This window comes from Grammomys surdaster, unplaced genomic scaffold (genome assembly GCF_004785775.1).
Source record: "Grammomys surdaster isolate TR1022 unplaced genomic scaffold, NIH_TR_1.0 139, whole genome shotgun sequence".
NCBI lineage: Eukaryota > Metazoa > Chordata > Mammalia > Rodentia > Muridae > Grammomys > Grammomys surdaster.
Window position 1 is genome coordinate 6,028,871 of NW_021604597.1, and position 17,823 is coordinate 6,046,693.

Here is a 17,823-nt window from a genome sequence, read left to right on the forward strand (position 1 = left end):
ATGCCCACATGCCTGTGTATGTGCATATCTGTGTTTAGGTACTTCTTCTATTCATAAATTTTATAGGTAAAATATTTCAACATATTAAATTAGGCTAATAAGATTTTTTCCTGAGATATTGTAAATGTGTAATTTAAGTCAACAAGAGAAAGTACAATATTTACTACTATCATTACTCTATTACCATGCTAGTTTTCCCCTACAATCATGTGCAATTTGGTGCACATAAAAGTGAAATACGAAACCCACTGCTGAACGCTGGAAGGAGCGCAGGTAAGCCTGTCGAACTCTTGACACAGCACTGCTACTGATCCCATCGCCATCCAGTTCTCATTTATAAAGTACTTAAATTTAACCATCTGTCCTCCTGCACCACAGTGCAACAAAGTGTTTATCAGTAAAAAATGCGAACTTTCAAATTTATTAGCAATATTAAACATGAATGGATCATTATCCACCATATTTTAACAAGTGCATAAAAGGGGCTTTGGTTCATTTATTTGCAGCGACAATGAGATGAATTATTAAATCTCCTTAAGTGCTGTCCAGTTTTAATGTAACATTTATTTTCATGACGTCCATTCAAATGCAAAGTGTGACTATTTAGCTAAATTGTATTCATGTAGGTACCACCACACTGGGTCTCCCCACTGCAAGATTTATGGTTATAAAAGCAGAGAAGAGACCATTTTTAGTTGGCTTTACAGTATTACAATAACTCTTAAGAATTATTTGTGAAGAAAAGCAGTAATTTTGCTGTTAAAGCTGCCTTGGCCAGCAAATGCCCAATATCAACTAACGTCTTTCTAGCCATAGACACTGCTGCCTGTACTTCTACTCCTCCAGGACAAAAGACCTCATGGGGGCGAGAGGCTGGGGCTAACATCAAACACATCTGATCTTCAGGCACTTATGAAACCCAACAAAGAGCCTGCAAGCATCTCCCACTTACTTTAACCTTGTCTCTCAAACAGAAATACTAAAATTACAGTAAAAAAATGTTAGGATACTGGTGTAATTTCCAGAAATTTCTTGTTTAGTGCTCTTTGGCAATCCCTTTGGAGTAAGGCAGAACATTCAAGCCCCATATTTCTCTTTGGGGACTATGCTTTCTTCCTTGTGAATTGTGTCAGACAGTTTTGTGCATCAAAGGACAGTGTTCTAGAATTTATCTATAAGGGATGGACCTGTGTCTGTGCCTTCTAAGTATTCCTTCCCTTCTGAATTCAAAAATTTCAGCTCTTCCTGATGTTGGAAAGGCAGGCTGTCTTCTCTAGGTTCTAGCTCTGGTCATTGCCAGACGATGGCCAGTGAGCCTGCTGCTCCTCTTTACACTCTGCACTGCTTCCCCAAGCCCTTTTAAGGGAGTCATTGGTGACTCCTTGTTGAACAGACAGACTGGACTAGGAGATTAGCCTGCTGTGATGGCGGGCCCATCACACAGCTTAAGAATCTGTGACTGAATTGCTGTCCTGAGGGATCCACTCCAGGCAGAAGGTCCTCCACTGATGTCCTTGGGCTGGGACTTGACACATCATCACCAGTTTTCCTCATACTCTCAGAGCACACAGTTCCTCCCTCTGTCATGGAAGTGAATCCATGACTATGTTTCTGTTTGCTCAGACTGACTCTCTGCAGGTCAGGACTGTGGCTCAGTCTTCCCAGTATTGGCTGACTATAAAAGTGGAGTACTAATGGGGTAATCTCAGTCAAGCTGGAAGCTGATCCAGAAAAGGGAAAGTACATGGACATGGGTAGAGAAAACACAAGAGCCCATTATTTACAAGAGTTCAGTGCCACTGCAGAAATTATGCTGACAAACATCTAAATGCTTAGTCAACACCCACAGTGCCCTCAGGAAGTCTGCAGCCCCAGAAGGAAATCAGAAATGCACATGAGTGCACACAGCAGGGAGGACTGTGGTGGAGACAAGCCCAGACTGTATGTTTCACTTGCTTCATCCCTGCCTGATTATTCTAGATGATGGGATTTGTGAATGAATGCCTTCAGTCTAGGCAATCTGAATATTCAGGAGGATGAGTCAGGTTGATGGCATAAGACGAACCATTGGAAATGAACCTGTCAACCCCACATCCTTTACTAAGAAGCTATCCAGAATTAGAAGATATTAGGAAATGAGTCTGTCAACTCAGTTTCCTTCACCGAGAAAGAGGTTATCCATTATTAGAAGCTGTACACCTGGGAGTCAAGGAAGTCTAGCAAGTGTCCCTGTGAGTAGCACAGCCCACACAGGGAACAGGAGCAGCACCTCTTTTAAAAGACAAAGGTGCTTACCAAGCCTTCAGGTTCTGCAAACTTCAAACACAGGGTGTGAGCCTCTCTAGACATCTGAATGGCCAGGCCCCAGGCCCACCTGAGAACCTCCAACCACCAAGATCCACCCACAGAACCCTCTAATAGTCTAAAAGCCCAAAGTCACCCACTTCTCCAGATGCAGGTGACCAAGCTCTGCCCTAAAGCCCAACCTCAGGATTTGAAAACCCAACAATCTCCGATCTTGAAATTGCACCAATCCCTGAGCTCATTCCAAATTCAGGACCTGTAATCCCACTAATTCCCACCTTAAAATCTCCACCCTGGAAAATGCTGCCCCTAAGAAATTCTATATAAACTCTCTCCCAGGTCTTTGCTGCGTCTTGCTCAAGCAAAGGCAGCCACCCTCTGTGTTTTCCCCCAATAAATCTCTTGTATGAAGCTTGCTGTGTGATGTGACTTTGTGGTATTCTTTGGCTCCTGACTGCCAGGATTTCTTTCCCCTTAGAGCTTCAACACTTGCACTGGGGAAAGCTTTACTCTCAAAGCTGTAGCACTTACACAGGGTGCTTGGTGGACAATGTTTTGGTTAGTGATATGAGAACATGAGTTGGTTGGCTTGTTCTTAGCAACACTGATGAATCAGGTTTGTGATCTCTAACTTGGAATCCTAGACTTTTAAATTATATTAGTTATTGTGTATGTACAGATATGAGGAGGCCACACTTGCAATGATATGCATGCTAAGATCAGAGGATGACTTGAGATAGTTCTCTCTCTCTACCATGTGGGACCTGGGGATCAAACAGCTTGTCAGGCACAGTGGCTAGCTCCTTTTCCTGCTGCACCATCTTGCTGGCTTAGAACTTGAGATTTCAGCACACTTATGCAAATTGTATTTAAGGCTCAAGGAAGACAAAGACAGAGTAAACAGACAGTTTTTCTCCTTATCTAGACTGAAGACTTTGGGATGGAACCTGTTTTCTTATCTTGATCTTTGGTTACAGTAATGTGAACACATGTATGAACAACTTTCTATATCTCCTTAGCTAACTGTCCCAAATCACATCTCATCCAGCCAGCTAATCACTATTTTTATGCTTATCACTATCAATGTCTTCTCTGACATTTCTAGTAACTGAACGATAAGGAGAACATTTTACCTGTGTGCCTTATGTGAATCAACACAGTGTCAGTGATATCCATTCCTCTATCAGTCAGTACTCATTTCTATGTCAGGCTGTGTTCCATTATCAGTTCAGCACAGCTTAGAAACTTCTATTAGTAGCTTCGGGTTTTAGAACTAGTTGCTCAGAAAAATCTCGCACATTTGTGATGGAGGTAGGCCGGATGAACATGTTGATATGGTGGCAGGCAGCAGTGTCATTGGATGTACATCCTTATATGGTGGTAAGCAACTATTAACATCGGATGTGCACCCGGATATGGGGCAGTTGCCATGGACAGAACACCCACATATGCGCCAAACTGGTGTTGTGTATTTATGTTTATGAACCTAGAATGTAACAGTCACTGCTATAAATGAAGAAGCCACTTGGATTTGTGTGGTCTGTAGGGTATTCATGGACTGTAGCTACTACATGCCATAGCTCATTCTCTCACCAGCTGATTATAAGTAGGAAGGCCACTTCAGTTTTCTTCTGTGAACTGTCTATTTAGATAGAAGTACAAGTTCACGACGGTTTCTAATAACCTACAATTTTTCTATAGTCAGTCATTAAATGCTTAGCATCTGTTTCTTTCCTCGAGAGTCTGTCATGATGCAGATGTGTCCAACACCTCAAGGAGATTTGAGTACTTGGCATTCTGCAGAGATAGGCAGGGAAGGACACAGAAATGTGCTGTGTGCTGTGCATAGTTTAAGCAACAAATAAGATGGCCACAGGTGACTTTTGAATTTCACACACAGATGACCGCTGGTCTTATCTGCTTGGCTGTAATATAAAGCTCCCCTTAGAGAGGACTCAGAAGGGCCACTTCCTCTGTTGTCCTGTCTCGCTAGGCACACATCAATCCCATTACAGTTAGGCACGTCTTCCATCCACCTCCTTTCTTCTTACTGGTTTTCAAGGATCTCTCTAAAAATGTCTTCCTCATTAGTCAAGGCTGTTGCTCAGTTAGAGGCAAACGAGAGAGAATCTGCCTCAGTTCCCAAGAAACAGCACAGTTCATGAGTTAAGGAGATGTCCTGTAGACCTGCAGAGGACCCTTGTATGGCAGCTACAGTGCAGCACCTATCCTCTCATAGCCTGTGGGTGCCTTGCTTAACTGCTGTCTTTCTTCTCTGCCTCCCCTCCCTTCTAACAGAGTTCCTTCTCTGTGAACAATCTGGTACTAACTCATCAGAACAGGAGAGACACACAGAGGCTGCATATGTTTGTGTGTTACACATATGTGTTACACCTGTGCCTGTCCAGAGGAAAGGCTTCACAGACAAGATGAAAGTCAAAAGTCAGGAGGCTTGTAGCTGACCCTTGCTGTGCAGTAGATGAAAACAGGTTAACTCTGTTCTACTTATAACATAGGTGAATTTAACATGGATATTCTTCCATAGAATCCTTAAAACTAGTTTTTCCTTCTTCCTTTCCTTCCTTTCTTTCTCTTTTTCCTCCTACCCCTCTGTTGTCAACCTGGTTCTTCCATCAAACAAGCTGCAATCTTCATCAAAACAGCTATTCCTGCTAGCAAGCATCAAGCGGGATTATGAACCAGGACTATGAATAGTGACATTCTCTTAAGGAAGGAGAGGAGTGGGAAAGGTCATTGGATCAACACCTGAGTAGCCAGCCACACCCCCAGCCATTTATATGTAATTCTACCCAACTGCATGTGGCCTGCTGGAGGTGTGTCACCTTGAGGTACAAGGGTGTATAGCCTGAGGGAAGGTTAATCAGAGGGGTTTCTTCTATGTGGCCATGGGGGAATTTATCATCTATGTTGGACACAGACATTCTAATGTGGCTGCTTTAGGGACACCAACTTTATACAGTTTTCAAAAGGGTTTAAAAAAGAAGTAAATGTAGTTGAGAACACAGAAAAAACTTTGACCATTTTTCCTAGTATTGTGTTAATCTCATTGTTACAGTGGTTTTAACACTTAAGAGCTGCTGTTGTTTCATGAAATACAGGTCGAACACCTGTATCCTTTGTCCATTCTACCTGTAATTCTGACTACATTATATAAAACATTAGAAAAAAATGCACCTTTGAGGAGTGATAAAAAGAAAGGTGACGTAATGGTGGAGTGTATTTTAACTGATAAGCTTTGCTTCTGCTTTATTGTTGTGATAAAACAAGATCATATAAAGTATTACTTTTTAATGATAGAAAACCAAAAACAAAATAAATCAAGAAAATAATATATGCACTCTATCATTTCTTGCTTTTAAACATTAAAGTATATAAAAAATTAAAACACTGTTTTATTGTCAACTGTTCCTAGTTCCTCAGAGAAACCACAAGCAGAACTATAAATGTTTTTTTATTATTGATTTAATAATCACCTACATTAAGACTAAAAAAAACCCTCTAGTCTGGCAAAATTATTGAATATATAAGCAACCTATCTTCTGACTCCAGTTAAAACAATATATTTCTATTGTCTTGGAAGGCCGGGTTATCCCAGGCTTGTGGGAGCAGCTTAAGTTTATTGTTACTTGTCTTAGTTTTTGGTTTAGGTCTTTAAGTGTGGGAGAGGACTCTAGAATGTCACCCCCTCCTTGGAACGATCAGTTGTAATGATGTTACATAAGATGTGTTTATAAAAGATAATGGGAGAAGGAGTATGTTTTGTGGAGGGGTAGTCAGTTATGGGGGAAGGGGTTGCCTCTGCCAGCCCATGCTAAGGCATTCTTTCCCCCTGAGGGACCAGAGCGAGGTGCAGAAAGGGAAGAGAGCAAGAGGGCGTGGATGGGGCAAGCAGCCCCTTTTATAGTGAATCAGCCACACCTGGCAGTTACAAGGTAACTGTGGGGCAGAGCTTAGACAAAATGCTAACATAAGTGACTTAATAGATGTCTATTCTGACAGAAAATCTTTTATCCAGAATCCAGAATATTTCCTTTTTTTTTTTTTATAATGAGTCCAGTTCTACTGCTAGGAAGTTCTTCCAGATTTTGTACTTGAAGTGTACATGTTTGTGAGTCCAAGGAACAAAGCAAGGGTTTTAATGAAGCTGGTAGTGGCTGACCTGCCTTGGATGTCTAAGATACATTTTTTAGCTTGAAGTAACATTTCAAAGGGGATGGTGCTGTATTAGACACCTTTCATCTTTGGCTGTGATCCACAGGCCTCTGCAGATCTCATCAGTATAGTTCTTGCTCTTGGTCTACCCTCCCCCTCGGGTACAGAGGGGAGCCTAGCTTAGTACAAGAGACTTCCTATGTGCCTTTCCTTGCTGAGAGTTGGTTTAGCAGTGGCTAGGCTAGGCGATTCTGCCTCAGATCACAGTTCATGCTGGACAACGCATCTCTTGCTATCTTTCTTCTAGCATGTTCCCCTCTTACCCTGGGCCTGGGTATGGCAGCCTCCCTCCAAGTGTTTTCCTTTCTCTTCTCTATCCTCTGTATCATCTGTATCTCACTCCTCTGTAACAAGGACTGTTGTTCAGCTCTATTACTTCTTAAGGCAATTTTAGATGCACATAAACTTGGTTTATTATTTTAGCCATTTTACATGTAGTTGTGCAGCCTTCAATACATATAATACATCACTGGGTAACTAATGCCCACAGCTCCATAGGCCTGTATCCACTGACAAGAGCCCACCCTCCCCTCCTTTAATCCCAGGCAAGCACTGGTTTGCTTTCTCCTCTCTGACAGTGACTGCTCCAGACCTCTTTTCTAAGTATTTGTATGTGAGGGTGAGAGTGGAGGTGGAGTTTCTGTTGGGTTTTGTTTGTTCTGTTTTACTTTGCTTTGTGACCAAGTTATTTCACTTAGCATAGTGTCCCCAAGGTTCATCCATGTGGCTGAATGTAGCAGCAGTTTTCTTTTGAAGGAGGTTGTAAGTGCCCCTTTGACAGGATGTGTGCTGAAATGGAGGAGCCTGAGATAGAGATGCAAGAGGGATTAATATGAAGGTGTAACAGACGGATGCTGCCTGTTTGCTACGTACAGGGGTGGGAAAGACTGGAATAAAGTATACTCAGCCAAGATCCATTTTATTGAGGGTGTGGAAGATCTTCCGGGGTGGTGGGGGTACTGCCTGGTATGAGCTCTGGGAGTACAGGGTCTCCTGCAGCCTGTACTCATTGACTCCAGGAAGAGGCATTCCTCTTGATCTCCTAAGAAGGCGCTCATGGGTGGGGCTTTTTGCTCACTTCAGCACTTGTTTATCTAAGAGGACTGAACCCAACAAGACAGTCATACCTGCCCTGGCTGAACAGCTTTGGGGAAGGAGAGAAAGAAGCAGTGAGAGGGACAGGTGTGCAGGTGGCAGCCTCCTGAACTTCAGTGTCTGACCATAGAAGGAAGTTACTGAAGAAAGGTAACAAGCTCCAGGGTTGTCTTGGTGCAGAACTGTGACACAAATTCACCAGGCTATGATGTCAACATTCCAAGATGAAGCATGGCTCATTATCAAGCCAAGGGCAGATTCAAAATGTCATGGCATTAGTTCAACAGAATAAAATGCCCTCTGATTTTTACGTAAGTGGAAAACAATAATTTAGAAAGACTACATTGAGACTTCAAACTACTTTAAATCTGGCCATTATCAATATGTCTGAGACTGTAAATGAGTCCTGAACATACAACTGAACAACTGAATGAGATCCATTTTCACAAAGGGAAGCAGATGACACTATAACACAACTAAGCTCTGTCCTGATGGGAGATGGGGAAGCAAGTGCCTTCCAGACATTTCCTTTACAAACAGCAGGGTGTCATCTTCACTGTTCTGAATGTGGATATTATGAAAGTACTTGCTGATAATTTCTGAAAATCAGTAATTAGCATTTCATAGTACACAATGAAAATAACAGGAAGGGGAAAGATCTAACTGACATATCTGAGGTTGATTGGCTGTACCGTGTTTTGTTTTTTTTTGTTTTTGTTTTTTGTGGGGAAGATAAAAAAATACGACTAGGTAAGTATACCATAAAGATAGAACAAGAAAAGAGGAACCCGAATTACAAGTTAGCTAAGCACAAGTCAACGTGTGCCATTAATTTCTTTGATAGTAATGTCTACACTCAAAGTTTATTAATTAAATCTGCCACGTAAACCTCAGTGCTGTAGATATTTTCTTCCTCTAACCCTAACTCTGAAGAACACCTAATATTTACTTGCCCTTCACTAATTAAAATGTAGGCAAGTTCTTTGTGTTTAATTTGGATTTTGAACTTGTTAAATATTTCAACATAGTAAAGAAGAATATTAAGGTGGTTTAGGAGATCATTACTAGATATTGAGCTTCTTCCTCATTTATTATAATCATCTCCCTGAAAAACTACTTAGGAGAGCAACCCTAATCAACCAGTATGAAGATGATGAGGCGCCATGGCTCTGTGAGCAAATGCTATGTGCTCCAGGCCACCGAGGTAGCTCACTTATGGATCACAAACAGGAGACTGAACCAACAAACACCCTAGAGGATCAAAGCAACATCACTTGTTGATACCCCTGATTATATCAAAGGAAGACACAGGGAGTGCAGGGAGGAAAGGGCTGATAGGTGCACAGGAAGGTGAGCAGAGGAGTTAGGGCCACCAGTGTTCCACTGTCTTTCATTTATATCAGCAGGAAATGAAAAGTGAGTTGATTTTTTTTCCCTTAAGAACTTTACAAGCTCATCTCTCCAGGAAAGTCAGCAGCAGCTGTTTTGGATACAGACACATCTGTCTTGCTGGTTCTTGACAGCCCTATCATGTTAGTGCTCTGTAGTAGCAAGGAACATTTCAGCAAGAAAATGAAGTGATATTGAAGTGGTGTAGCCTACCTCCTGTGGGCACGCTCTCCTCAGTGCGCACAGAGAGCAGCTCTGTTACCCGTGGCAGATCAAAGGAGAGATCAAAGCAGAGCCTGCCTAAGTAAAGACAGCTAGATGGAAAATGGCGAATTTTTGTGATTGTTGGTAAATATAAAAATGTATTGAATATTTTTTTTTTTTTTGGTTTGGTTTTTCGAGACAGGGTTTCTCTGTGTAGCCCTGGCTGTATTGAATATTTTTAAAATGCAGAATTGATGAGCATATCTGTAAATATATAAACATTGCATGCCCATATGTTCTAGGTGCCAGCCACACAGCACTACTCAGCAGGCTTATGTGTCTACCTCTTGTTGTCACGGGGTGATAATTTGAATAATTTTTCTTTTTGGTGAGGTTTGGAAAAGGTATGATGACAAGTTTTATGTCAGCTCAGAACTCAGCACTCTTAGCATTTGTCTGGCACGAGCTGCTGTTAGGCAGTACTGACTGCACTTCCTCTTGTTGCACAGGAGTGACTTCTCACCAGTGCAGTACCAAGGCTGACTTACTTCTTGAATGTAATGACATTGAGTGTGGCTGGAGAGATGCTCAGCAGTTAAGAGCACTGGCAGCTTAGCAGAGGACCTGGGTTTGTTTTCTAGCACCTACAGGGAGGCTCACAACTGTCTATAACTCCAGGTTCAGGGGTATCTTATGCCCTCTGCTGGCCTCCGTGGGCACTGCAGGCATGTGATGCATATAAGAACAATGCAGAAACATAAATTCAAATATTTTAACAAAACTAAATTATTGACATCAAAAAACTTATAACTACAAATAATAGTTAAGGACAATATTAACTTAGAACAAAACATACAGTGTTATTCTTGATATTCCTAATATTCATATGCTAGGGAAAACACAGTGGCTGTTGCTGAGATGACTGTATGGGAATGGAATGTAGGTTTGAAACAGTGGAGGATCCAGGGCAGGAGGCGCAGATGTGATTATATAAAATGGCAATATGGTGATCGCTACCCCATTATACTATTCTCTACATGTATAGAAAAGCAGAACTTCTTCTCAAGTAGCTCTAGCATAGAGAACAAATGTAGAACAAACCTTCTCCAACTTTATATTTGGGGGCTGGTGAGATGGCTCAGTGGGTAAAGGCACCTGCCTCTAAGCCTGACAATCTGAGTTCAGTCCTGGAACTCATATGGTAGAAGGAGAAAACTGACTACCATAAGCTCTCCTCTGACCTCCACAGCCACACTGTGGTACCTATGCACAAACATAGACCTACTTAACACACACACACACACACACACACACACACACACACACACAGAGGCACATAAAACATCTAAGATCTCTTAACAAATCCATGGGCTCAGGAATGCTCTCCCCAGTCATGTAAAGGAAGCTTATGTTCCTAGCCAGAAGTTCTAACAAGCTCCCAGGTGCCGGCACTCTGCTGGACTCCGATCACACTTGAGGAGCAGGGAGAAATAGAGCTTCAGCACCCAGTGGCTTCTAGCCAGAACCCTCTGCCTATGCAGGCCACTTGGTAGGTACAAATATGAAGAAAATGATTTTTGTTAATATGGAAGAAGGAGACGAAAACCTATTCATTGTCATGCTTCAAAACCACTGCCCAAGAGCCCAGAAGATAATGATGTAAGACAAGCCTTAAGACAGTTTAAATAAATCTCTGCTCTCCAGCAGACCTAGTGTTTACATATTAAGGAGCTTTGTACCAGAACTGCGCTGTCATGTTCCTGCCCAGAAGCTGTCAAGATAAAGTTTACTATCAATTACTGCTTTACAAGTATGAAATGAGTTAAGCTGTCATCATTTTCTCAGCCAGAGATCCTAAACTGTCAAAGAATGCCAATTTTTAATCTGACACAGAGAAGAAAATTATCTGTTATTCTGACCTCTAATTTCTTGACATTTTAATGCCATAATTGCTGTGGTTAGTGCTGCTTCATGACTTCACCTGTCATGGAAGAATGAGTCAATAACCTTAAGCTAGTTCACAAATTTTAGTACTAACTTCAAAGCTCAAAACTCTAGGCAGATAATAGAATTTCTAAACGAAGGGAACATGTTAGTCTTTTAAGGTAGTACTTAGCATTTTTTTTTAATAAAATTATCTTAATCAGGAAAATCGGCATTACAAAACAACAAAATCTAGCTTTCCCTTAGTTTTACCTATTAATGATCTTTACATGAAAAATACCAAGATAATCATTATAAGTAAAATGAGTGAAGACACCATGAATGGGCTAATTTTTGAGCTTTTTTCTTCTTCATCTTCTTCTTTCTTTTTTGTAGGAGTCTGTTCAGTTTTTCAGGCTGAAAGCAATTCTCTTCAGGGTTCCAAGAGGAATGCTTTGAAACCTGGTATTGTATCTCCCCAGGGTCTTTCATGGTGATAATGTGCAGGGAGGGGTATGAACCTTAAACCACCCAAGCTTAGTTGCACTATCTACAGAGCTCTGCCTTGTGACTGTGAAGGCTGAGTGCCCGTGTTGGGGTGATATGCTATTTCTCCCTTCCCAGAGCAACTGAGATTGTGAGTGAGATTCAGCACTCTGGCTGTCTTGAGCTGGCTTGTGGTTCTTAGCCTTTGGAGAGCACTGCTCTTAAAGCTGCAAAAGACTTTGTGAGGGTATGTTTCGTTCTAACGTATTCACTGAAATTAACAGAAATGCATGAGAGGGAATGATGGTGAGAAATAGGAGAGGAAAATGAACTAATTTCCTTAACAGCCCTTAATCTGCACTACAGTAATGGTCTCCTGTTGCCCTCAAGAAGGTGAAGCAGCTTCCTCAGAAATCTTGAGTTGACAGAGATCTTCAACACCAGTGCCAGCAGCTCTGCTGACTTGTGTCAGGGGCTGGGCCAGCTGGAGGGAGGGGTGTGTTGCCAGAGTGTGCTTCCTCACAGCTCTAAGAGGTGACAGGTCACACACTGGGCAAGGGGTTGGGGATGAGAAGATGCATATCCTTCCTTGATTTTGAGGATGGCAGAGCTTCAGCAGCTAGTGAGTGTTTACTCTGAATGATGCTCAAAGGAGCAGAGTCCTGAACAAAGACATCCCGCCTAACATTAGACAGTCTTCATTGCTTGGAGTCACATAAAGATCCATAATGTAACAGGTTCTGTTCAGAACATCTACATAATAAGTGAACGTGAAGCTGGACCCACTCCCATCCAGTAAGTCAGTGAAAAGTCCACGCTCTGTGCTACGATTCCTACAGTTTGATGAGTAAAGCCTACAAAAAATTAATTGGCTTTGCCACTATCTAGAATAATGGTTTGACGGCTAAAGAAGCAGACACTGTTAGTGAGGTTCAGACGTACACTCTAATCACAGGAGAAACATCTCAATTCTAATTCTGGTGTCTTTTCCTCTGGCTCATTTGTCTCCTTTTCAGCTCACATTTAAATAAGGAAAATCTGCTATTTCCTTATCAATCTAAATGCTACTCCATGGTTTTCCTCATTTCAATATACTCAAATTTGTATTTTTGTCCAAAACAATCAGCCTGTAATTTCCCTTTTACATACAGAACTTTGTTATAGAGGAAAAAGATACAACAAAATACCCAGGACCAAAGGAGTCCATGAAATTTATGAATTAAGTCCAATTGGACTTGGAATGTAAGAATGAGCTACTCCAGTTTTCCATTTTCTGATTATAAAGGTATTCATTATGGCTGGGCAAGAGAGTGAACACCCTTGATCCAAGGATCAGGAGGCAGGGGCAGATGGATTTCTATGAGTTCCAAGCCAGAATGGTCTACATAGAAAGGTCTGGGTCATTCAGGACTACAGAGTGAGACTTTAATCTTAATCTCAAAAAAAAAAAAAAAAAAAAACCAACAGTGGTTGGTTGAAAGAGATGAATAATTTTATTTGTAAAGAATTTATAAAATGGGTCCCTGTTAAGCAAAGGGGTATAAAAATTTCCTTATATCAAATAAGCTGATTAAATTTTATATACAACTGAGGGCACTAAATTAGGCAAGTGTAGTGATCTCTGGAGGATATTTCTCACTTCCCCAAATGATTTTACAATACCTGGGTTCTCCCTGGACCACTAGCTCCCTGTCTGCTCCCATCCCCTTGTGTGTAAGCTACTGTGCACTGGTGCCTCTAATAACACGTAGAGATGTGTTCTCCAAGTGTTCTAAGTGACCAATGAGAAACGATCACATGCTCGCTCTTCCCTTCCTTCTCTGCTTGGAGCCATGCAAATGGAGTCTTTATTTTATGGGACATGTAAGAAACGGATACGAGATTTTTTTAAGAGCGCTTCATTTTCAAATCTGCATATTTTCTACCTCTGAAATGAAAACTGAACAAGCTTTCCAGTGCCTGGAGATGTAGTCCCCATGCTTTGTTTTGCACACAGCAGATGGCAGCTTGTGGGTAGGATGGAGGGCAGGGGTACAGTTTCCTTGGAGCAACACTTACCTAGCAGCTGCTGCATCATTATCCTGCCTACCTAGCTGAAGTCATTGTATGCCCGGGAAGCTATTTAAATGCTATTTAATATGACTTTTCCACTTAAAATACTTGTAATTCCCAACTGTTAGCTATAGACAGTTCAGGCTGAGAAAGCAGAGGAATTAAGCACTACCATAGCATCTATTACATTGGTGTATCTCTTTGAATGTTCCTTCTAGAAATCTGCAAAGCTGTTCTGTTTTTAAAACTTATGCTGCTGATTATTTTAGTGAATTCCTCATAGTTAAATATTCGCCTAAGCCTCACCCATTAACATGTAATGCATTTTAATGACAAGCTCAAGTAAAATTACAGTTCTGCATTAAAATGTCAGTATTAAAAAAAATTCAACATATTGGTCGCATTGTGTTTGATATGTCTCCATTTTTTTATATTTGTCAAAACATGAAATCTATGTGTAGTAAAGAGTCAGGATGAAAGGAGACTTACACAGAAAAAGATGGGGAGTCAGATGTGTGTTTGAGAGATGTTAGACACTCTGGGATCAGCTCAGGACACCTACCTCCCGGAGCACAGGATCTGTGATGCTGTCCAGGTTCACCGAGCCTTCGTAGGTCAAGTAGTGGAAAACATTGAGAGCACGGACTGCCTCTGGCCCTCGCTGTTTGTAGCCAAATATAAGGTCAATCCATTGATGGAGTTGGCAAGAAACAAATTCACTTTCCAGGGCCTGAAATGAATGAAGGAATAATAAGACCACACATTTAGCAAGGTTTCAAATTACTTTCTCACTGTGAAACATTCAGTATAAATGAAGACATTATGCCTTTACATTGTATTTGATTTTATGTATAAGATCTCCAGTCCCCAGAAGTGGCAAAAGACTACCTTTAATAAGACACAGGACTACATGGCTCCAGCTGTATATGTAGGGGAGGATGGCCCTGTCAGGCATAGGTGGGATCCTTGGTCCTGTGAAGGCTGGATGCCGAGTGTGGGAGAATTCCAGGGTTGGGAGGTGGGAGTAGGGGGTGGATGGGGGCACATCCTCATAGAAGCAGGAGAAGGGGGGATGTGATAGGAGGCTCCTGGGCAGGGGGGATGGGGTAAGGATATAACATCTGAAATATAAATAAAATATCCTATAATAAAAAGAATTAAAACAAAACAAAACAAAGACACAGGGCTAAATAAAAGTCTCTTCACAAAAATGCCTTTCCATTCTCTTGGCTCCATTATAAACACAATATGTTCATATTAAATACATTTCTTACAAAAATACACTCATGCTCAAAAGAAAAATAACTTGCAACAACTTGTAAATACCATTTTATAATAACTTCATTTCTAAATGTTAAACATTTGTTTAAAGTGTTATAGCAAACTTTGATATGGGTTTGTCTTCCTGAAGGAAGTCATCTAGCTTGCTTCTAAGATGACTAGGAAGAAATGCCTTCTTCACGCCTGGAATCAGCTCAGCTGATACAGACTTTGGGAAGTACCAGGAACTGGGGAGGTTTGCTCTTCAGTAGTGTTTGTGGTAGGGAAGTAAATCTGAGTCAAAGAACATAGGCTTCTGTGAGGAGTTGGGGGAGATGAAGGCCCTCTGTATTTAGTTCACTGATACGTACTGAGTTTGGAAATGGGCAAGTTGGGTAAGTGTGTGAGTGACTTTCTTAAACCAGCTATGTGATGGTTTATTTGTGAGTTAGAAGAATGTGATTTTCTTTAAAGGAGAAAGTGGTGCTATTGGTGGTGGTGGTTGTGATAGAGGAGGAAGAGGAAGAAGAGGAAGGGGAGGAGGAGGAAGAGGAGGAGGAGGAGGAGGAAGAGGAGGAGGAAGAGAAGGAGAAGGAGCAGGAGGACAAGGAGGAGGAGGAGGAGGAGGAGGAGGAGGAGGAGGAGGAGGAGGAGGAGGAGGAGAGGAGGATAATCATCCAGTAGAAGCTTCCTGGGGACAGTCAGACAGATAGGCTGGAGCTCACTTCATCCCTGGATGAAAACCATAGTGGGCACTTTGCTGCTTGGGAGTAACCCACCCACTCCCTTCACTTCTGATATAGTCAAGGCAGGCAGGATGTCAACCCTATGCAAAGGAGGTTCTATGTCCAGCTTCAGAAATTCTCTGTGTACAGTTATATATCATAAGCACAGCTGAAGTTAACATGTGAACCCACTCACTCTCTGGTTGCTTGTCCCAGTTACTAAGGTGTTAACCCACTTTGGAATCCTTTCAATTAACAAACAATAACCTTCAAAGGAATCCTCTCAAAACTGCGCTCACAGCAGTGCCTTCCCACGTTTCCCACCCGTCATTCCCTGCATCCCTTTCCTGATTCGGTCCTTCACTTTTTTTTCTTCTTAGAATGCCATTTATAACAATTACTCTGTATGATTCTCATCCAGAAACACAAAAACTAAGATTTTGTGAAAACACGACATTTACTTACTAAAATCAAACAGAAATTTTATGCTCCATTTTACTGATATTAAAATAATTATTCAGACTAGAATATGAGAAATGAGACAAAAATAAAATGATTGATTAACTCTTTGCAGGTTATATGTTATAGTTTGTGTGATTTAGTAAATTTTTAAAGTTGGTATAGCTGTTAAGTGATCATTTCAGTGCTAGTCCAATGGGTGGAAGGATACAAGAGTTGACCATTATGCAGAGTGACTATTGAGTGGCCACATTCCGATCTTCTCCCAGGAACATAGAATAGCTGTGGAATTAATCCTTAAAGGAAGGTTTTTTTTTTTTAAACCGTGTCTCTTAGAGCTGTCACTGAAAGATTTACAAGTTTACTATTATTCTGCTAGGATAAAGCTATTATTGAACAATATGGCTAATGCAATCGTGGGGGACACAGAGAACGATAGCTTTCCAGGACTTTGAGTTTCAAGTGTGTTTATTCATCTCAGTTACCTTCTTTCACTTCCTCTTCCACCACACGCAACAAGCATGAAACAGCTAATGTTCCTTCTGTTCTGATGAAGCATCCTCTGTTCTGTGGATTGGCTCTCAAACCATGGCCTAGAAACTCATTTTATCCCTTGTATGGTTCTAAGATCTGCCTATGGGAGCCTGTGCTCCTCCACACACTGCACAGGCATCCCCTGGGGCAGGGCATCCCCTGGGGCATGGGCATCCCCTGGGGCACGGGCATCCCCTGGAGCACGGGCTGTGTGTATTTCCCCAGGGCTCTTGGATGTTGGTTACATTTCCTCGGGAGAAGGACCATGCCTCACCTCACACTCATGTTGTCTGTTTCCTCCTCCCAGTCAGTGCCTGCTGCTCTTCAGAATGACTGTCCAGTCCCCACTTCTCGCTGTTTGTTGTGCCTCTATATGCCCCCACCACCTTGGTGTGTTACCTGGGTTTCTAATTCTGACTATTATGACAGATACAAAAAGATAACTAGTTGTTTTAGTTTGTAGACCTCTGATGCCCATGGACTTCTTATCCCACTTCTTAGAACTGGATTAAAGTGTTTGTGTGCAGCTTCACGTGGGTGCTGAGAACTGAATCTCTGTCCTCTGCAAGAGCAGCAAGTGCCTTTAAGCATCTTCGCCCCCTCTCCAGCCCCTGCTCACATTTGCATGGCAGTTTCTGTCTTTATGTTTGTGATTTGCAGACTTTCAGAAGCGATTCCTTGCTGGTTTAATCCCTGCAGATGCATCCTCTTACAGATATTGTCTGTTAAGTGTGTCTTCATCCACTTTGCATTTAGAGACCACCAGTTCATTCAGCAGTGCTTACGCACGGAGGGAGGAGTTCTGCTGTTTGAGGTAGCTTTCAGTATCTCTGCCAGTCACAGTCACTGGATGGCTGACTCCTCACATACAAGGTTTCAGTTCATCTAGAGTCTACTTTCCTTCACAGTGGACCAGATCCACTCTTATTTTATGTAGCAATGAGCAGTCCTGTCCTCAGAAATGTGTGCTGTGAGTTTTGTGTGCAAGTATGTATTTGTGGTGATATTCAGACCTGCCGTTATTAGATAATATGATCCTCTGTCTAGAAAAAGGCCAGTCCTGTCCATCTGTGTTCCCTTTCTTTGTTCCCTTCCCACGCCCTCCTTTTCTTCTCTCTCCTTCTCTCTCTCCCTCCCTCTCTCTCCCTCCCTCCCTCCC

At 41.8% G+C, this 17,823-nt stretch overlaps 1 protein-coding gene across 1 annotated transcript in view; it reads right to left on the bottom strand.

Annotated features, from left to right (window-relative positions):
• Positions 1–17,823, bottom strand: part of Nbea (neurobeachin) — a 513,393-nt gene that overhangs the window by 25,142 nt on the left and 470,428 nt on the right. The window contains exon 48 of the mRNA XM_028763470.1: positions 14,249–14,416. Within this exon, the coding sequence (XP_028619303.1) occupies positions 14,249–14,416 (168 nt within the window). The remainder of the gene's footprint in view (positions 1–14,248; positions 14,417–17,823) is intronic.